At 43.1% G+C, this 22,175-nt stretch overlaps 1 protein-coding gene across 3 annotated transcripts in view; it reads left to right on the forward strand.

Moving 5' to 3' along the window:
* Dyrk1a (dual specificity tyrosine phosphorylation regulated kinase 1A) overlaps positions 1–22,175 on the forward strand; it is a 118,662-nt gene that overhangs the window by 89,820 nt on the left and 6,667 nt on the right. For all 3 annotated transcript variants that reach the window (XM_075960910.1, XM_075960891.1, XM_075960900.1), the window contains 6 exons: positions 1,561–1,708; positions 5,693–5,979; positions 7,703–7,849; positions 11,541–11,681; positions 18,938–19,244; positions 19,975–20,099. In XM_075960910.1, coding sequence (XP_075817025.1) covers positions 1,561–1,708; positions 5,693–5,979; positions 7,703–7,849; positions 11,541–11,681; positions 18,938–19,244; positions 19,975–20,099 — 1,155 coding nt within the window. The remainder of the gene's footprint in view (positions 1–1,560; positions 1,709–5,692; positions 5,980–7,702; positions 7,850–11,540; positions 11,682–18,937; positions 19,245–19,974; positions 20,100–22,175) is intronic.

A 22,175-nucleotide genomic window follows, 5' to 3' on the forward strand; every position in this document is an offset into this window, starting at 1 on the left:
TCCTAAGTGCTGGGGTCACAGCCTCTTATTGAACATATGCCACTTATTGAACTTATCTTTCTGGCTACTCCCACCTGGCCCTTCTCCCGCCTCACTGAGTCACTGAGCTCTTTTGGTTAGAGATGTTATTTGTTGTTCATGCCATTCATCTTACTAGATAATTCCATGCAATTCAAACCTACTTTTTATTGAGTACAATAAAATGGGGATCAAAATGGCTTTGTGTGAAATTTGTTTTTGCTTTGTTGATTAAAAACAAGCAAGCAAATTGTAGAACTGGGTGTGGTGGCACATGTCTACAATCCTAGAACTTGGGGGGTAGGGCAGAGGTATCAGGAGTTTAAGTTGATGTTCTGTGACACAGTGTGTTTGCAGCCAGCTTGGGGTATATAAGATCATGTCTTAAAAAGAAGCACATATTGACGTTACTTCTCTGAGCCTTGAGAGAAAGCAGAATATATTCTTTTAACTAGTGAAGTAATATTCATGTGTCAAATTGTGCTAAGGACAGAAGTATATTGTCCACCTTAGCAGCCATAGATCGAATAGAAAAATACACACACATGCTGTGGCCTCCAGCTATGTGGACACTGGTATCTCTGCTTCCTGTATGACTTGAAGCAGATCTGTCACAAAAGTCCTCCTGAGTCAAGGCTTCCTGACCCAGTGATGGTCAGTCTTCTCTCTGGCATCTTTTGAGATTCTTCCAACTCCAGACCTTTTGAATATGGTCAAATATATCCAAAGCCATTGCCTCTCAGACTGTATATCATATTACAAATGTGTGATGCATTAATCAGGTCCAGGACATCTCATTATGACATTCCCGTCATCATACTTTACTGGTGTCTTAAACGAATTCTTCTAATATGAGAAACTAATTTAGAACTAGAAAATTGGTTTCTGAGAAGTATTAGAACATTTTATGTATTCTTAGGATTATATCGATGTTTTTCTACATAAAAGAATAGTTGAACTGGAAGTGGTGGTACATGCTCTTAAATCCAGAACTGGAGAGATAGAGACAGGGAGATCTGTGAGTTTGACACCAGCTTAGTCTACATAGGGAGCTCTAGGCTAGCCAGGGTTTTACAGTGAGACCCTATCTCAACAACAGCAAACAGCAACAACAAAAACATAGTAGTGTTGAGTAAGTTGTCTTATTTAAAAAAAAAAAATATATATATATATATATATATATATATATATACACACACACACATACTCAGATACATATGCACATACTTATATACAGTACGTGTATACATTTGTTGTAAGAAAGAATAAAGATTAAATCAGAATTCACCAGGAGTCAGGTTGTTTCTGAAGGAGGAAAGCAGCTCTAGTTTTGTTGCAGGTGTCTGCTCTGTCACTGTCTAGACACTGTCAGGGGATATAAGAGGAGAGGTTCTGAAGGAGGATTTCTGTTACTTAGAATTAGAAACATCAGAGGAATGTACAATTAAAGAAGAGTTAAGTAAATATACAGTATGGCGGAAACAAATGTAAACTGTAACACTGTTACTAATGAAACTGAGGATTACTTTTCTTTTTTTGTAGGTTGTAAAAGCCTATGATCGAGTGGAACAAGAATGGGTTGCCATTAAGATCATAAAGAACAAGAAAGCGTTTCTGAATCAAGCCCAGATCGAAGTGCGGCTGCTTGAGCTCATGAACAAACATGACACTGAAATGAAATACTACATAGGTAAAGGCTGCTTTTTTTTTTTTTTTCTTCAAGACAGGGTTTCTCCGTGGTTTTGGAGCCTGTCCTGGAACTAGCTCTTATAGACCAGGCTGGTCTCGAACTCACAGAGATCCGCCTGCCTCTGCCTCCCAAGTGCTGGGATTAAAGGTGTGCGCCACCACCGCCCAACCTAAAGGCTACTTTCATACCCGATGCCCTGCTCCATCTTAAAGCCAGTGTGGACAGTGGGAGCTGTGTTCACAGCTTTGGATGGCTGATAGTGTGAAGCCGTGGTCAGCCGGCAGGGTTGTTGTTTGTTGCCTAAGTCAGCTCACAGGTGCCATGTGTTTGCCTTACTGTGTCTTTGTCCAGGGAGTCATCGCTGTATGAGTGTGTGAGTGTGTGAGAGAATGAACTGGGATCTCAGCCCCCTCCCACCCCAGGTGGACTTGGTCCGTGAAGCAGCATTGAGTGCTGTGGGCTCCCTGTAGCATAGGGAGCATACCACAGCATACTCACCCTGTCTCCTGCTGCTTCTCCTCTGGCCACCCCACAGGAAGATGACTTCAGCCTTAACTTATGGAAATTCCTTCCAGTAGTGAGTGTGCAAGGTGTTGGTGCTACGGCCAGGATTTGACCTGTCTCTGCAGAAGCCCAGAGCCAGTGTGTTTCATTGTCACACCATCTTCCTGAGGGAAACAGAAGCAGTAAAGCCAAAGACATTCTAATTACAGCTTTCATCCTTTGAAAAGATGTATGTGTGTACATACATGCATGTATGCAGGTATCTGCAGAAGCCAGAGGCATCTGATCCCTTGAGCTAGAGTTAGTTTTGAAGCTGTCTGATGTGGGTGCTTGGTCTCTGGGGTCTCCTGGAGTGTACCCACCCCTACCCACTGAGCCATTTCTACAGCCTACCACTTTCATATTGTTTTAAAAATATCAGTGCTGATAAAGCAACATCATTTTGTTCACTCGCAAGAAAAACATGCCACCAAGTTCACAGCTCTGGGAGATTGATCTCTTCTTTAGCCACACGTGTGACCACAGACTTTCATACATCCACATAAATAGAAATTAGCGTTTCTTCCACTCTGACAGAGAATCGGTGGATGGGAGTGCCTCTGGACCTGTAACCTATGGTGGGTTAGCTTTTAGACAGTCTCAAGGAAAGGATTGTGTGTGAGCAGCAGAGTTAGCTGTGGGCTCAGATAAGAAAGGAAAGGATGAAGAGATTAAAAAAAAAAGGCGTCAAAGTTGGAGACAGAGTGCTGCTCCCAGAATACAGAGGCACCAAAGTAATTCTCCATGACAAGGGTTATTCCTTTCTCAGCGATGGTAACAATGTTGGAGCTGTGAGCTGAAATCACAGTTGGAATGGTGTCCCATGCAGCTGCCCATCCCACTGCTGTTCTGAACTATTGGATCGCATAAAATAATCCCAGCATCTCCCTTTATAAGAGACTGTTGATACCTAGACTAATGACTTCATTCCCCCAGAAGTTTAGCCTCACTGTACTGTTAGGACTATTTCCAAGTAAAACAATATACCTACACCACACATTGTTTCTACGGCAAATGTTGAAGGGCCCAATTTACCTCAGATTCTTGGCCATTTTAGCGTTTAGCTGCTGTGTAAGTTACTGGACATCCTGGTGTTTGGCTGCAGATGTGTGCACAGGAGAAGCAGCAGCATTCACACTATAAGCAGCACTTCACTGAAGACAGTGTCACAGACAGAGCTGGTTTCAGACGGGCATCACTCAGACAAGACGTGGGAGCGCATTGTGGCTTAGTCCTACCACAGTTACCATATTGTGAGCTTCAGATGGTTCAGACTGTCCTGTCTGAGAGGTCCCTTACCCTGTTATAGAGAAACTCACCTTAGTTTCTTCTCTGGAAATTGTTGGGCAGTCATTGATATTACCGGGTGTGTCTTAGAACCTTTTCTCTTCACACTACTGAAATGCTGTTCACATGAGGTCTGTTTAGTGACCAGTAGCCTGGTTCTGTCCAGAGAACATCAAGGGATGCCTGAATTACAGAGCTCTCAGGACACGCTTAGTCCTCTTTTTGATTCTTGTGCCATGTGTTTTGGGTGTTGAGGTCCCTGTTTAAGAGTATGGAAAACTCTTAGTGACTCAGAACAGAACTGAGGATTCTGTTCCGGATGACAGCAGCAACAGGGGTGTTTAGACGCCACGGTGTTGCTTGACCTGTACCTTCAATTAAAGGCTTAAGGTTTCTTTTTGATGGGACCATTGAATTCAAAGACAGTTAATGGATATAATTTATTCTGATGACCTCATGTTTGAATTTTAAAACTACACTTGCCATATAGTATAACTTATTTTAATTGGCACAAGTAGTTGTACACCCTTTTCTCTACTGTGTGTATTTTAATGTATATTTGTCTACACAATGTTCAAGCCAGGATAAGCATTCATTATTGAAAGTATTTGAAATTATTTCCTGTGTTTGAGGCTCGCAGTGCATTCTTCTTTTTTATGGTTACCGTGTGCCACAAAGCATCAAAGTTTTGTTCTTTCTTACTAAATTGAAATTCGTGAATCTTTCCCTATCCTTCCCTTTTACTCCTCTTCATAGAATATTTTTTCTGGAATATTTAGTAACAGTGGTCTGTTAAAAAGTATTTTCATTTCATATATTGGAGAAAATCTTACGTACTCTCCATTCTTTCAGAATCCCATCAGAAAGATGAACAGACAGACATATCTGTGTTTGAGTTTTCCTGCTAATGTCTCATAGATTCCCAGTGACTGAGTGGTTAACTAGAAGTAGGTAGATCTTTTATTGGCAGAACATTCTGGTTGCACAGCTTCTTGAACAGACTTTCACACTCACATTGGAATTTTGACTTAAGAAATCTTTTGCATTCCTTTTGTGACTACTGCTTAATCAGGAGATTAAAATCCCCACAGGGCCATGTCTGTGAGGTGTCAAGGAGCTGCTTTTAGTTTTAAACATAGAAATTGTGAAGTGACTAAGAACAGATAGGAAACTTTGTAAAGACTATTTTTATTACTTTACAGTGTCAAGGAGTGCTGTAGACTCCTATTTGTACCACATAGAATACGTCTTGTGTGGGTTATCCCTACTCTAGATCACTTATATCATAAATGACCTAAAAATAGTTATAGATGTCTACTTCTCAAGGCAGTCAGTCCAGGACTGTGCCAAGAAGGCTTAGTATACATTGTGTGTTTTCTCCCACAATGAGTGTTTGACTCCTGTCATATTTTTTCTGGCAATATTTGTAGAGACAGCTATTTTTGTGATACTTAGGAGTTATCTTAACCATTGTTGGCTAAGATGGCAGCAGCTGACTTACAGAAGCTTTCTGACCTGGGGCTGCTTGTGCTGAGGCTGCCTCCTTCAAATGCTGTGCTCACTGGTGACACTGAAGTACAGGTTTTTACTAGGGACCCTGTAGAGGCCGGCAGCACTCCCCAGTCATAGGCTGCTGGCCATTTCTTTCTGTGGTCGACCTGTGCTTCATAGCTGCCTAAAGTCCTGAGTCTTACACAAGACTTTTCTTTTCTCAGCTTACTGAACATAATCAATCCATCGATCTTGAATTCCCAAGGTCTTACTCGGCACAATTTCCAGACACTGCTTCTGTTTATTTACCTAAAACACAAAAAAACAGACTGCTGTTCTTAGGCAGTTTCCAGAAAACTGCTTGCCAGTTACTCGTGAAAATGGCTATTAAACACACATTTATCCATTGATCAAAGCCAGTGGAGAGGGCTGTCGTTTGAAACGGACACTGTCACAAACCAGTAGAACTTGCTTCTCTAACTTAGAAGAGTGGTAGAAACTCTTAACAATCAGAAGAACAAGTTCTTAGTGCTGGGGCCTGATCTCCAGACTACCTTGCCTTCCATTCTGCACTGGATGGCAAAGTGTTGGAGAACACAAATAGATGTTAACTCTTACCTCACCATTATGTATAACTTATGTGAAATTTCTTTTCTCTTTCAGTGCATTTGAAACGCCACTTTATGTTTCGAAACCATCTTTGTTTAGTTTTTGAAATGCTGTCCTATAATCTCTATGATTTGTTGAGGAACACCAATTTCCGAGGGGTCTCTTTGAACCTAACACGAAAGTTTGCACAGCAGATGTGCACAGCACTGCTTTTCCTTGCGACTCCAGAACTTAGTATCATTCACTGTGACCTAAAGCCTGAGAACATCCTCCTGTGTAACCCCAAACGGAGTGCAATCAAAATTGTTGATTTTGGCAGTTCCTGTCAGTTGGGGCAGAGGGTAAGTATCACTTTAGGACTTATGAGTTAACAGTAGAATTAGGTACAAGAGTACAAATAGCTATTTAAAGCATTTTTTTAAGCAATGTATTTATAGTTTGGAGGCAATTAGAGGATGGGTCCTTATCTTGAACATGTAGCACATCTGCTGATGTCTCTTTACAATCCAGATCGCAGTACTTGAAAAATACTGATTTTTTTAAGTTAATATTAAAAATTGTATTTTATGCTAAAAATTTTTAAGAAAGAGTAAGAGATAAAAGAAATATTAGGTGATTTATAGTTTCTAACTAGCGCTTTTAGTATAAAATTTGGGTAATTCTAACTTGATCTAGGTTCTTGAGTAAAATTATTTCTCTTACATAATCAAGATAAATAATACGTAGAGAGACAGAGACAGAAAGCCAGGACAGCTAGGGCAACACAGAAAAGTCCTGTATCGAAAAGCAAAACAGAAGTAAACTTAGCTAGGTCAGGAAAGCAGGTTTCCTGCTGTGGTTGCTGGCCATGTGACGTCTGTGCCAATGGTGTGTTTTACATGCAAACAGAAGTTGCAGGGCTTCTTCTCAAAAGAGATCATGGTTATTTGCATAAAGGTATTGAAACTATTATTTTAATCTAACAACCAGATATTACTATTTTTATATTGGCATCCCCATTCTTTTCTTTCCAAGCTTGTGAAATTCCTATCTTGTCCAATTGTATCTAGGTTTTAAGTGGAGCAGGTTATTTATAGGGAAGGCATAGAGTCAGTTTGGTTAGCAGCTTTTATCATTTCTACACATCATTTTATAATAGCAAAGCTATGTAGTTGTGGAAATAATTTTTTAAATTGGATTAAGAACCAAAATGTACAACCTCGAATGCTGTTGAAAAGCCTAGCGTTGTTCCTGGTTGTAGGAGTAAAACACACTGTGAGTGGAAATACATGCCCACTGTGAGAGTGATTACAGTAGATTTTCCCCCTCTTTCTGCACAAACTGAGGTACCTTACCCCTTTAGGCCACTAAATGTTTAAGGGTTAAATTGTGCTGTGGTTACTTGGGAAATGCCTTCCATGGATGTGCTGTGCTGCTCACAATCAGAAGGTGGCCTGAGGGCAAGGGTGCCCCTGGGCGAGGGTGCTGGGTGACTGGGGTAGAAAACCTGGTGACCTGGATGGAATGCTGACAAACATTTCACAGTGTGAATACCGCATGTTTAAGATGTTTGGGACTAGAGTATTTGCTGGGGATCAAATCCAAACCCTTACCCATGCTATGCAACTGCTCTCTACCACTGAGTCATGCCCCAGAGCAGGGGTAATTAACTTGGTTACTGTTTCTCTTAACTACTGAAGTAGGACCACATTACATAAAAGGGTCTGAGTTCTTAACCAAGTTTCTATTTGGTTATTCCTTTGAAATGTTATTTAATTATATTCATAGTGTAATGTTGAGCTTTCCTGTTGCCGTGAGTAGTAGGGTTTTGTTGTTGGGTTTTTTGTTTGTTTTTGGATTTTGGTTTTTCAAGACAGTTTTTCTGTAGCTTTGGAGCCTGTCCTGGAACTAGCTCTTGTAGACCAGATTGTCCTCGAACTCACAGAGATCCACCTGCCTCTGCCTCCCAAGTGCTGGGATTAAAAGCATGTGCCACTGCCGTCTGGCTGTGAGTATTTTTAATCTGATGTTGAATACAAATAAACACAACATATAGGATTAATACTATTTTGAAATTTGTTTCAGATATACCAGTATATTCAGAGTCGCTTTTATCGGTCTCCAGAGGTGCTACTGGGAATGCCTTATGATCTTGCTATTGACATGTGGTCCCTTGGATGTATCTTGGTTGAAATGCATACTGGAGAGCCTCTGTTCAGTGGTGCCAATGAGGTATGTGAAGAATTGATGTGCAGCTCTGTTTCCATAGAGACAATGTTCTCTGAAAGTTGTCTTCATAGGACAGTGTCTGCTTAACAGCTTGATCACTTGGGTTTGAGGTCAGCTTGTCTTATTTTACACTCTTACAATTTCTCCTCTTTGTCAGTTATATAATGGTAGGTTTAGAATTCTGAACTGGTTATTAAGATAGTTAATACATTAATGAAGGAGATAGTAAATTAGACTAGACATAGTGTTTCGTAGACATTTTGCAGGTGTAAGTACAGTAACAGAAAGCCTCAGTGTGTGGTGAAGATGAGGGCACCCTGAATGATAGTGTGAATGCTGGTTAAGACCCTGAGAGTGGGGCACAGCACTGGGAGAGCAGTGCACAGCTCAGTCGGTAGATGCTGGGACACAGCACTGGGAGAGCAGTGCACAGCTCAGTCAGTAGATGCTGGGACATGGTGCTGGGAGGGCAGTGCACAGCTCAGTCAGTAGATGCTGGGACACAGCACTGGGAGAGCAGTGCACAGCTCAGTCGGTAGATGCTGGGACATGGTGCTGGGAGGGCAGTGCACAGCTCAGTCAGTAGATGCTGGGACATGGTGCTGGGAGGGCAGTGCACAGCTCAGTCAGTAGATGCTGGGACATGGTGCTGGGAGGGCAGTGCACAGCTCAGTCGGTAGATGCTGGGACATGGTGCTGGGAGAGCAGTGCACAGCTCAGTCAGTAGATGCTGGGACACAGCACTGGGAGAGCAGTGCACAGCTCAGTCAGTAGATGCTGGGACATGGTGCTGGGAGGGCAGTGCACAGCTCAGTCAGTAGATGCTGGGACATGGTGCTGGGAGGGCAGTGCACAGCTCAGTCAGTAGATGCTGGGACATGGTGCTGGGAGGGCAGTGCACAGCTCAGTCAGTAGATGCTGGGACACAGCACTGGGAGAGCAGTGCACAGCTCAGTCGGTAGATGCTGGGACATGGTGCTGGGAGGGCAGTGCACAGCATAGTTGGTAGATGCTGGGGCACAGCACTGGGAGAGCAGTGCACAGCTCAGTCAGTAGATGCTGGGACACAGCACTGGGAGAGCAGTGCACAGCTCAGTCAGTAGATGCTGGGGCACAGCACTGGGAGGGCAGTGCACAGCTCAGTCAGTAGATGCTGGGACACAGCACTGGGAGAGCAGTGCACAGCTCAGTCGGTAGATGCTGGGACATGGTGCCGGGAGGGCAGTGCACAGCTCAGTCGGTAGATGCTGGGACATGGTGCTGGGAGGGCAGTGCACAGCATAGTCGGTAGATGCTGGGACATGGTGCTGGGAGGGCAGTGCACAGCATAGTTGGTAGATGCTGGGGCACAGCACTGGGAGAGCAGTGCACAGCACAGTCGATAGATGCTGGGGCACAGCACTGGGAGAGCAGTGCACAGCACAGTCGATAGATGCTGGGGCACAGCACTGGGAGAGCAGTGCACAGCATAGTTGGTAGATGCTGGGGCACAGCACTAGGATAACAGTGCACAGCATAGTTGGTAGATGCTGGGGCACAGCACTGGGAGAGCAGTGCACAGCACAGTCGGTAGATGCTGGGATGCGATGCTAGGAGAGGAGTGCACAGTATAGTCGGTAGATGCTGGGGCACAGCACTGGGAGGGCAGTGCACAGCTCAGTCGGTAGATACTGGGACGTGGTGCTGGCAGGGCAGTGCACAGCTCAGTCGGTAGATGCAGCCTGAATCTTTTCATATAAACTAGTAAGTCTAGGATTTCAGGGCCACAGAGACTGCAAGTCTGCAGGCTTTCTGTTCCTAAGAGATTCTGGAGGTGAGGAATAGTGAGCTCCCTGCAGAGCAGCTCAGCTTTTGTTTTTTTTAAAATGACTTTTTGTAGAATTCGTGGGGGTTTTTTTTGGTAGAAAGTTGATCATTTAGGATCGTAATCTAAATTTTCATTTATAGATTAAAAAAAGAAAGTCCAAATGACTTAACTTTTGTTGGTGTTTTTTTGTTGTTGTTGTGTTGAGATCTTGTCATGTTACCTAAAAGCTTCTACATTTAGTTTTAACTTCAGCTCATGAAGCAGTTGGAAGCAACTTCGATAATACTTGTTTTTATTTGAATTTAAATAATTTAACCTGGGGCTGCAGAGGTGGCTCAGATGTTAAGAGCACTGACTGCTCTTCCAGAGGTCCGGAGTTCAATTCCCAGCAACCACTTGGTGGCTCACAACCATCTGTAATAAGATATGGTGCCCTCTTCTGGCCAGCAAGCATACAGACAGACAGAACACTGTATATATAATAAATAAATAATTTAACCTATAATTTCTAACTTTCTTGGGATTAAACAGTATTAGAATCAGTTGGGAGTTTAGTGGCCTCCCGTTTTTCTCATTGTCAAAACCAAAATCCTTTGTGTTTGATATGCTCCTGTCCCTCTGTGCCGGCTCTCTTCGGTGACCCTTCTGCCCTTTCACCCTGCTCCCCTGACTCAGCCCACAGTCTTTCTGTGGTCCACTGAAAACACCAACCACCAGCCCTGCCTGGCCCTTCACACTTGTTCTTCCTGTCTTAATGCACTGGTTCCCAGATGGCACTGCAGACTGTGTTCTCAAGTCAGCTTCCCAGTGGAGCCCCCTGATGCCTACTCAGCTGCTCTGACCCTTTCCCCACCTTCTTTCTCGTTCTCTGTGCTCAGACTCAGGTTGTGATCTCTCTTCTCCCTCCTGGCTCTGCATCTTTTAATTCTATCAGCAATATTTGTGAAAAAAGATTACATCTGTATGGGTAGAGAGGTGGTTGGTCAAAAACTATTCCAGGCATGTCTTTTCATTGCTAGAAATTGTCTGTGAGATGAGAGAGTACAAATGTCTGAATTTGAGTTTTATTATACCTGAGATTATTTATGTCTTAACTTTGAAATACGGTCTTTAGGTTAATTGAATCACAGTGTAGCTGTTACTGGTAAACCAAGTCTAGCATAGCAGGAATGTCACCTGTAGGGAACAAGTGCTGACCCTTTCTTTGTGTAAGGATTCCCTCAACAGTGCGGTGTAATGACTTTTTCTAGTATTTGTAATTATGAGTAATCTAGACAAGATCTGACGTATAGGAGGATGCACAAAAATTACATGCATATATTCCTTTTGTACAACAGATCTGAGTACCCATGGATTTGGGCATCCATAGGGTGGGGGCTGAGTTGTTTCTGTCCAGAATCAGTTCCTTATGGCTTGACTACATTTCTAGTTGGCCTCTTCCCAAACAGGATTTTTTTCTATTTGCTTTTCTGTGTTTTGTCACTACGCATGATTTTTAGCCTCATGATAGATACACAGTTGTATTCGTGCATAGTTTTCATTTAAACTGTTATTTAATTAATGCCTATATGTTAGTACAATTTTGTTTTTGGCTTTATAGACACTTAAAACTTCCCCCACCCTGTCTTAGTGTTTCCATTGCATCTGATTCCCAAGGCTCACTGTAGATTTGTGTTTTTAGTTGTTGATTATCTGCTTTCCCTTCTGCTCAGTGTGTAGCCCATGAGGGCAAAAATGGATCACATCTAGTGGTTTGACTGCGTACTCAGTGTCCAGAAGAGGGCCTTGCACAGGGTCATGTGCAGCTGACCTAGGGAGGAAGTGACAAGCAGAAGTGAATGAATATACAGTTGAAATTACATGTTTTGTTTTTGTTTTTTAATACAGGTAGATCAGATGAATAAAATAGTGGAAGTTTTGGGCATCCCACCTGCTCATATTCTTGACCAAGCACCAAAAGCAAGAAAGTTCTTTGAGAAGTTGCCTGATGGCTCTTGGAACTTAAAGAAGACCAAAGATGGAAAACGGGTAAAAATAGGGGTACACTTGTTTTTGGAGGGGGCTTCCTTTCTCTCCCCACCTCCTTTTTTTCTGTCTTTTTTCCTCATCAGGGAGCCACATCATAGCTCCTTGAATTTACTTGACAACAATATTATAACTAGTAATTAAAAGATGGTATTTTGATCAGTTGAGTGTTGTTGATCTGAACTGTGTGCATGGGCCAGTGTTTGCTTGATGGTCAGGATTGTTTGGGCTGTGATGGGAGCATGCTCCTGTCTGCTGTATTTGGAGACAGCTGGTGAAGATGGAGTGCTTCTGTCCATAATGAATCAGGACGTTCACAGCTTGCACACAGCAAATCAGAAGTACAGTCAGTTATTTTTTTAAGTGGAAAAGATGATTTTTTTGTTTTTGTTTTGAGGCAGAGTTTCTCTATAGCTTTGGAGCCTGTCCTGGAACTCACTTTGTAGATCAGGCTGACCTCAAACTCACAGAGATTCACCTGTCTCTGCCTCCCAAGTGCTGGGATTATAGGTGCACCACCACAGCCCTGCTGAAAAAAATGATTTTTAGGCAGTTTGTGCTGTTTTCTCAGGGATATGAACCGACAGTGGAGTTCAGGTTCCCAGCTCAGTGCTTGAGATAGCACAGTGTTTGCGTCTTCTAAACAACAGTAGATCTGACGCCTGTTTCAGAGGCCCAACTATATTAATTTTTAAAGTAAATGATACCAAATTTCCATCTTGATTTTATATCTAGTCTAGTTTGGGCTTTATCAAATGAAAAAAAATGTGCAGATACATAATTAAAGTTGTTATATACATGTTACCTTTTGGTTGTAATTCTGGGTTTTTAATATTTAAGAACTTTTTTCTTTAGTTCTTTTATCCTGTATTTTAGTGATGCTGCCACCAGATGTCATCTTTAGGGAACTGAGGGTGTTTTAATTCACATTTACTTGGTCGTAAAGCCTTTTAATGTCTAGTGATTTTTGTTGTTGCTTTTTTTCCTAAAGTTTTTTTATTCATAGTGTTTTTCTGCATGTATATATGTGTATGTTTACAGAGGCCTTATGGTGACATCGGATCTCGTTGGGTTTTGGAATAATTAGCTTCCCAGTGTAGGTGCTGGGAGCCAAACTCTGGTCCTTGGAAGAACAGCAAGAGCTCTTAACCCAAGCTCTTTGAGCTCTTTGGCCCTATTTTGTTGTTGTTGTTGTTGGTTTTGTTTTTTTTTTTTTTTTTTTGAGACAAGTCTTGTGTAGTCTAGGCTGACTTTGAACTTGCTGTGTAGCTGAGGTGCTAGGCAAGCACTCCCAACTGAACTAGCCCCAGCTCCGAATGATGTTCACAGTACTGGAGATTTATATATAGTTTTTATTCCTGTCATAACTGGTTTGCAGCTTTTTGCGTTCTGCCTTGCTCTCTAATTGTAGGCCATCGGCCTCCAGTTCCTAAATTATACCTGCGACTTCATTCCTGTACATGTTGTAAAAGCCGTCTCTAAATACAGGCACCCTGAGTCTCTTCCATGTATGTCCATAGTTTATCATTCCCAGCCCATCTTCCTGTGACAGAACCGGAGTAGAACGTCCTCAGTCTGACTAGTGCTCCAGGTAGATCTGCTGCCATGTTTGTTCTGCAGTCCAGTCTGCTGCCATCTTTTCATTTTAAATAAAACATTCTTCCCATTCAGTTTTTCCAGTCTCTGTCATTTTAAATTAAGGAGCTGGTTCGTCAGCTATCATTTCTCCCAAATTGAGCTATGATTATTATTGTGTATTGGTTATTAGAGGCATTTCATAAATTAGTATATCTTATTTCTTTGTGAATCAAATCTTAGCATACACTTTAATACCCATTAATTAACTGTAAATTCGATGAGATTTCCCAGTCAAACTTAGTGATTGACTTATTTCTCTTTTAGCAAAGCAACAGCATCTGCAATCAGCTGGTCATCTGTGGGGGAGGAGATAGCAAAAATTCAGACACTGTCATTGACTGCGTAATTTTTCAACTTTCATATTTCAGAAGCCCATATTCCAAGGTTTAAATGGAATCTCTACTAGTTACTTTTTTATTGCTATGATAAAACACCATGACCAAGGCAGCTTAGAGAAGGAACTGTTCTTTTGGGCTTAAAGTTCCAGAGGGTTCTTGTCCAGAATGGCTAGGACAACATGGCAACAGGTGGCAGACATGATGGCTGGAGCTGGAAGCTCTGAACCGAGAGGTCACTTCTTCAGCACAGCCAGGAAGCAGCAAACAGGAATGGTATGTGGCTTTAAGCTTGAACTCCTACCCTACCCCAGTAGCATACTTTGTCTAGCAAGGCCACGTATCCAAAATCTTCACAGACGTCTCCACCCAGTTGGCAGACCCATGAGCCTATGGGAAACATTCTCATTCATATCACCAAAAATGCACATTTAACTGTAGTTCTCTTCTGTAGTGGACACAGATGCACAAATCTTGCTATTTTATTGAAGCATAATTTATTTGCAATAATATGTGCATATTGCAAGTGTTCAGTTTGCATTCACTATCTAACATAGAATATAGAGTAGTATCACAAAGTCCCACCTTGTGTTCTGACTCTGTCCTGTTCTTCTGATTTCTGCTGCAGGTGGGATTAATCAATAGGTATACGTCATAAAAATGACAGTCTGTGCTATGGCCACCTAACATGTTAACCTTGCTGCTCTGACAAAAGTGACTTACAGAAGAAAGGGAGGTTTCGTTTGCAGTTTGTGGGTGCCATTCACTGTAGCAGGGAGAGCATGGCAGAAGGAACAGGAGCTGGGTCTCACCTGTACTTGCAGTCAGGAAGCAGAGGGGTGGATGCTGCTGCCCAGCTCTCGTCTCCTTCTATTCTTTCTGGGACCCTGGTCTTGTGGATTGGTACTTCTCACACTTGGATAAGTTTCTTCTCAACAAAAACAATGTAGAAAACTTTGACAGCTGCATCTAGAGATTTATTTCCATGGTGATTGCTAAGCTCTGTCTAGTTGACAATGAAGATTAAGAATCACACCTACTTAGTAAAATAATATTTTGGGGGAATTTTATATTGTTCATCTCAGGTCTTAACTCATTTTATTGCTTCATGGTATTTCACTGACTATACTGTAATTTATTATCTGTCAGTAAAGTTTCTGTTCATACATAATTAAGGACTAATTGATTAAGGCTAGTGAGAACACCACACATCTTTTTTTTTAATGGTGGCATTGTCTCAGACTAGAGTTGCCAGAGTGTAGGGCCTATGTGTGTTTATCATCATCAGGCAATATTCCATAGAGCTTCTTTCAGTTTTTTCTTACTCTTCAGAAGGGGCCTTACTCACTCTGGGAGTGAGGCCTTCGTTGTCTGTCAGCCTCTTTCCCGTGCAGTGCTGGCTTACTCCTTTCTAAACATGCTCTTTTTGGATGCCAGTGAGACTTGTGTTAGGAAACACCTGTAATAGTTGATGCTGTTGTTCAGATCTGTAGAGCTTTATTTTCTAATTCCCGAGTTAGTAAAAATTTGCTTTATAGGTGTTTTCTCCTGAAATTCCTTTGGATTTTCCCTTAATTTTGCTGTGGTTCACCTTGAATTCATTTTTGAGCATGGAATAATGTGAAGGGGGCAGTGCTGAGCATCATTTGCTGACAATTGCCTTTTCCTATTGAGCTAATTTGGCCTTTTTTTTTTTTTTTAAACAAAGCTAATTCACCTTTTATGTTTGCACATTTGGGCTGTTCTCCAGTGCCCTGTCCCTATACTAGCTGAGCAGTGTGGATCACTGTCTCCTTAGTGATTCCTGACTGCAGGCAGTGCAAGCCTTCCAGGAATCAGTCCACATTGTAGGTTTTTTCTTTCTATGTCAAATCTGAAAACAAGCTTGTATTCGAATGTCAGGTCCTGCTAGAAATTACACTGATACTCCATTTTAAACCTTGTCACAGGCCATTTCTGCATCTACAGAGATGATCATGTGATTCCCCCCCCCCCCCGACTGAATTTGTTAATTGACTTGGGAACATTTACCCTAACCTGTAATGAAGCACACTTGGCCCTGGCATTCTCTGGTGCAACGTTGAGTTCAACTTCCTGATCTCGTCAGAGTTGTCCTGATGTAGCTTGTGACTTCTCTAACTCAACAGTGATCTTGTTAGCCATTTCAAATTATTTGAGAATTTTCTAGACATGTTAACTCATCTCTAGCTCAGTAGCACTATGGTTTAAAATGTGATTTCATTCATTTAAAATTTATAGTCTGGTTTTATAACCTAGTATGTAACCTAGTATGTAATCTGTCTTGGTGATTCTTTCTTGTGTATTTGATAAAAATTATACTTTGTTTTAGTGGTCTGTAGGGTGATTGTGTGTTTCTGTCAATAGTGTTAGTTGCATTTCTAGCCACTAATAAATACCTGGTGGAAAGCAACGTAGGGAGGAAGGAAGACTCCTTCAGGTCATTGTCTGAGAGGATGCAGTTCTTCAGGTTGTGGTAGCTCACTGTCTGCCAAGCTCTAGATTAGCATGTCCCACCTCAGGAATATGGTCTGCCTCTTCTCGATTGCACGGTCTGTGAAGAAAGTCAGTGTTTGTTCTTAGTGCTGTGCATTTGTAATATGGTTTCCTTTTCCTTCAGGGTGATTAAAACACTTGATTATTATGTACTTACATAATTTTTTAAATTATTCTCCTTAGAGTGTATTGGGATTCTTGGGCTTGTGGTACTTAGATATCATCAGACATTTGCTTTGCTTGGTCTTACTGTCTTCCCCAATTACACACATGGTTGTCAGTTTAGTGTTACCCTGAGATTGCTTTCTCTGGTGTGATGGGTGGGTTGCTTGGTTTAGCACAGGGTCTTGCAGTGGATAACAGGCCTGCTTGGACCGTCTGCAGTATGGGAGTGCAGTAGTGTATACCTTGCTTTTGTGTTTTGAATTTTGATAATATCTTTGCTCTGTGTTTTTGGTTGCCATTAATTTTCTTAACCATGGCTCCTCAGTACTCTGAATCCTAATCTGTTGTTAAAACTCACGTTGGGTGCCATTTGTAGAAGGAGCTGCGGCAGGCCTGCTTTTTGTCCCACCCGGCTCCCACATGGTTAGCTTTTCACCCCAAACAACAACACACAAACTGTATTCTTTTAAACACTGCCTGGCCCATTATCTCTAGCCTCTTCTTGGCTAACTCTCATATCTTGATTAACCCATTTCTAATAATCTGTGTAGCATCAGGAGGTGGTGGCTTACTAGGAAAGATTCAGCATGTCTGACCTGACTGATGGCTGGCTCCATGGCATCTGCCCTGGAGTGGAGAGGCATGGCGTCTACCTAACTTTCCTTCTTCCCAGCATTCTGTTCTGTTTACTCCACCCACCTATGTTCTGACCTATCAGGCCAAGCAGTTTCTTTGTTAATTAACCAATGAAAGCAACAGATATACAAAGACCTTCCCACATCAATGGAGGCTAAAGAAATAGGTGTCAGTGACATGTTTCCCTTGTAAGCACAGAGACCAGAGTTCGAGCCCCAGAATCCACCTAAAGCAAAAATGCCAGACATGATGGTATGCATTTTTGTCTCGGTGTTGGGAGGCAGAGATAGGGATGTCCCAGGAGCTTCCCAGCCAGCCAGTCTGATCTGCATGGTGAGTTCCAGACCAACGACAGATGCTGCTTAGAGGAAGAACAGAAAATGACACTTGAGGTTGTCTATTGGCCTCTGCCCATGAGCATACAACACTCAGATGTTAAGCAAGTTCTTCACTTCTGATAATGTTTCAGTTTAAAATTTATATTTGTCTTCATTTTTTAATGAATACTTTTCCTCTTCTGAAATCCCATCTATATACATGGTTGTCTACATTTTCAACTGTATAACTTATATTCACTGCCTGCCTGCCTGCCAATTTTCCTGCCTGAGCCATTTATCAGTATGGTATTGGTAACCCATTTCCCCCACTAAATTATGGACTCCACTGTTTGTTTCTATAATTTTTTAAATCTTTCTGTATTTGAGGAAAGTTGAGATATAAGTGTCATTTCCTTTGAGAAGCAGACATATCTTGTACACAGTAGGATAGGGCTGGCATTAGCTGAATCTAGGTGTTGGGTTTTTGACTCAGGTTTATGTACCATGAGAGGAGGCTCCTTCCAGCATTGTTTGTTCATGGCTGCAGGAGTCTCTAGAGCTCTGTCCACGCTGCCATTCACCAGCAGCCCGACCTCTTCCACCTTCTCTGTCTGCCCACATGTGGCTGAATTGTCCTTGCTCATTGTCCGGCATGCTGTCCTCTTTCCACTCCAGGGCTGCTAGGGTCTGGGTTGTGGTCAGTGGAAGAGCACTTGCCAAGCACGCGCATTTGTGATTTGTCCTGATGCTTGACTTTGAACAACCATCTGAAGAATCCCACACTGTCACTCCAAGTCCAGTGATGTTGTTGTGACCTTGACGTTTGTAGAGAGCTGGAGGCTGACACTGCTGCACTTTGCCAAATAACTGTCAGGAAAACCCACTGTGTTGTTAACCAGCTCCTGAGCCATGCTGTAAGAGAAGACTGGTGCTTTCACTGTGTCCTAGCAGGTTGGCATAGCCAGTGCTTCTGTACTCTGAGCCACCATCAGGGATGCAGTGCAGCGTGTTCTCAGGTACACAGCCAGCCTGGCTTCGTGCTGGACACCATTAATCTCAGTTCCATTACTTGGGAGGCAGAGGCAAGTCTTTCTGTGATTTCTGTGAGTTTGAAGTCAGCCTGGTCTATTGGTGAGTTGTAGGCCAGGCAAGACTACATTCCTAGGCCCTGTCTCAGAACAAACCTAGGTACAGAGTAGAACAGGTCAGAGTCCATATTTCTCTGCAAAAAACTTCACAGTGATTGTATTTGTGGCTTTTCTGTGTCATTCTGTGTGTTTACTCTCTTGTTTGCTTCTTACACAAACTTGAAAAACAAGTATCATGTTCCTGGGTGAAGTAGTACAAACCCGACTCTAGGCCGGCCATCGTCTACTTTCCCTGGGTCTTCGAAGTTGTGCAAGCCCAGCCTAGGCCAGCCATCATCTGCTGGTCACGGAGCTACACTGACCTTCGTAGTCGTTTTTCTGTTCTCAAAACTGTATTGGATTTCCGTAGCCATGTGTATCTAAGTGTTGTATGCAGAAGTAGGGGGTGGCTGACTGTCTCAGTGATTGTCCTTCCTCACAAAGCCTGGTACCCATGAGCGCCTCAGACGTTGGAGTGAATCGTGTAGGTGTCACGTCTCCCACCGACTTTGTTTTCTCTTTAACAGGAATACAAACCACCAGGAACCCGGAAACTTCATAATATTCTCGGAGTAGAGACAGGAGGACCTGGTGGACGGCGTGCTGGGGAATCGGGTCATACTGTAGCTGACTACTTGAAGTTCAAAGACCTCATTTTAAGGATGCTTGATTATGACCCCAAAACTCGGATTCAACCTTATTATGCCCTGCAGCACAGTTTTTTCAAGAAAACAGCTGATGAAGGCACAAACACAAGTAACAGTGTGTCTACCAGCCCTGCGATGGAGCAGTCTCAGTCTTCAGGCACCACCTCCAGCACATCGTCCAGCTCAGGTCTGCCATCTCACTGCGGGGCTTGCTTGCACGTGCTTTCTGTTTGCTTACTAGTGTGGGGTTCTTTTAGAGTATTGATAAACTAATTTTTTTAAAATTTTGTAATGGGTGACAAGGATTATTTTACTTAACCCTGTTCTTTGCAAGTACGTGACTCTTGAGTTTGCTCACCTGTAAACACCACCCTCCTGGGTAGATAGTAGCAGATCCAGCCCTTATCATGTGATAATTGTCTACTTGACAGTTGGAAGCAAAGCTACTTAATAGCCAAAATTATAAATGGGTTTTAAATGGAGTTATTTTTCCATATTCTTGAATTTTATTGTGGCTGAGGCAAATGACTGAGGTGAACTTAGCTGTATTATGGCTGAAATGGGAAGATGTCTACTGAGCTCAGTAATATGATGTAGTTCAAGTTAGTACTATAGCTTGAATGTTTCATGTGTCTTTATATGCGCCGTGCAGTGCATTTATCTGAGTGTGCATATGCGTACACCTAAGGTCACACATGGAGACAGGAGTCTCACTGACACAAAGGCCTGCTGTGTGAGCCAGGTTCCCTGTCTCCTGACATAGTCAGCTGGGATGTTACATGGTGCTGGGGTCAGTGCACGGGTCCTGGTGCCTGCAGAGCACACGCTCTCACTCACTGTGAGTGATGATGCAGTCTCTGAGCACAGCCCTGGGCGGGGCTCCTCTAAACTCATCTCTGTCATGTCCTCTGCTGAAGGTGGATCCTCGGGAACGAGCAACAGCGGGAGAGCCAGGTCAGACCCAACGCACCAGCATCGGCACAGCGGAGGACACTTCACGGCTGCTGTCCAGGCCATGGACTGTGAGACACACAGTCCTCAGGTGAGCTCTTAGTGTTCATGGCACAGCCCTGCTCGCTTTAACTGTGGTAGCTCAAGTGTGAGGATGTTTGAGGCTCTCTGTGTCTGTGTCCTCTTTTTCTAAAGGCATGTAATACCCTCACTGCTGAAGAGGAAAGCTTTGACCATGGACACCATGTAACTCCCTTCTTGTTAGAAATGAGAACTCGCATTGGGCACACACACCTTCCGTCTAGACTTTCCCCTGTGTGATTATGTTATTTGCCACAGAAACGTCTAAGCCTCATGAAGTTTGATCCCTACCTGAGCTGCATAGTCTGGGTCTCTGTCATGGCCTCTTGTGACCTCCACTCCCAGACTTGGTTTCTGAATCAGTCTGTGCTTGGATTTTTAACCTTGAAGTCTTGGTTTTGCTCCTTAAACTTGGTGATCTTCGTAAACTCACTATTAGAGTCATAGTGTGAGGCAGGTGGCAGCAGCGACAGTGCTGAGATCTGAACACAGATGAGAGCAGTGAAGGGAGCCCCAGCCCACAGGACAGCCTCCATTCTCTAGGGAAGACGGGGATCACGGTGCCCCTCTGCATTCAGGAAGTAAGACTTGAGGCTGGACAGCATCCTCCAGCAAGAGCTTTGACCTCTGCCACTTGCTGCCAGCTGGGGACCAAATACTCAAACATGAGCCTGTGGAGGTGTTTCCTGTTCAGACAAGAGCACATGACTTTATAATACACCTTCACACTGTCGCCTACATTTTGATTTTTGTGGTGAGAAGCAGGTTGGTTAGTTTTGGTGGAGTAAGTAGAATCTGCTAGGTTGATGGTTTCCTTTCTTGTGACTAGGCTGCTAGATTCTTCTGGAGAAACTGTCACATGGTTTCGTTATCACTGTTCGTGTTCACACAACTATTCGGTAATTCCACATTTCTCAGAGTCCCGTCTCCCTTCTGTTCTCTAAAATGCTTCAAACTTTTCTACTTTTGTGTAGATGCCTTCGGCCTCTCTCCCTGACTTTCCTGCTTTGGGCCGGGTCTTCACCTGTACAGCCTTGCCTAGGCATGCATTCCCATAGCTCACCGGTGCAGCTGCTGTTCCCTTCCCCTGTTCTGTGTGTCTGTCGGCCCCAAGCTCCTCCTCCAGTCCATGTGTGTCTCCTGTTTTATATTGCCTTTGTTTCCCCTTGTACCTGGAAGTTATTAACATGTAGAGCCCGCTGCGACAGTAGTGTGTCTGCGCTCTGCCCCTCTCCTCTGACCTCAGAATGCTCAAACTGAGATCTTTTACAGGTGGAATGTGGCACACTTAATCCCCAGGCCTCTCTGCTTGTGTCTGTGTGCTCAGCTGGGCCACTCTTCCTGCTCTGGCTTCGTGATGGCACTGTGCACTTAGTTCCCAGTGCCACCTGCTCAGAAAAGCTGCCCTAAATGGTTTTGGACTAACTGTCCTTGGTTCCTGTCTTTCATACATACTGTACTGTAAACACACAGAGAAAGTCCCCGGAATAACATGCTCTGTGTCCCCATCTATCTTACACAAGTCACAGTTTGATTGTTTTCACATTACTTACTCATCTCCCTGTTTGTTTTGGGTGGCTTTTGGCGCCCCAGCTGACTCCCGCATTATGTCATCTTCCTCCTGCCTCCCAGGAGTTGGAATCACACACATGCTTTACTGTGCCCAACGTATTCTTTTCTTTGGGGGTTAATTTTTTAGTTGTTTATTTACTTTGTGTGTGTGTGTATGTATGTATGTATGTGGGCACACGGAAACCATAGCATGGCTATAGAGGTAAGAGGACAACTTCAGGGAGTCATCTCTGTCCACCTGTGGTCCTGGACAGTTAGACTCTCAGATAGGCTGAGTGGCAAGTGCCTTTAGATGAATGCCATTATCTGCTGAGCCATTTTGCTGGCCAGTTTTTGAATAGTTGATACAGTGTCATGGTAAAAAAGAAACCTAGCACACAGCGTTGTGAGCAGTCCTCTTTATCACGTCCACTAGTTTAGTACAAGCTAACATTAGTAGCTTGTATGTCTCTAAAAAGATTTTCTTCATGTAAAAGTCAATCTAATTATACATTAACAGATAATATGTATTAGT

The sequence above is a fragment of the Microtus pennsylvanicus genome, chromosome 1 (genome assembly GCF_037038515.1).
Source record: "Microtus pennsylvanicus isolate mMicPen1 chromosome 1, mMicPen1.hap1, whole genome shotgun sequence".
NCBI lineage: Eukaryota > Metazoa > Chordata > Mammalia > Rodentia > Cricetidae > Microtus > Microtus pennsylvanicus.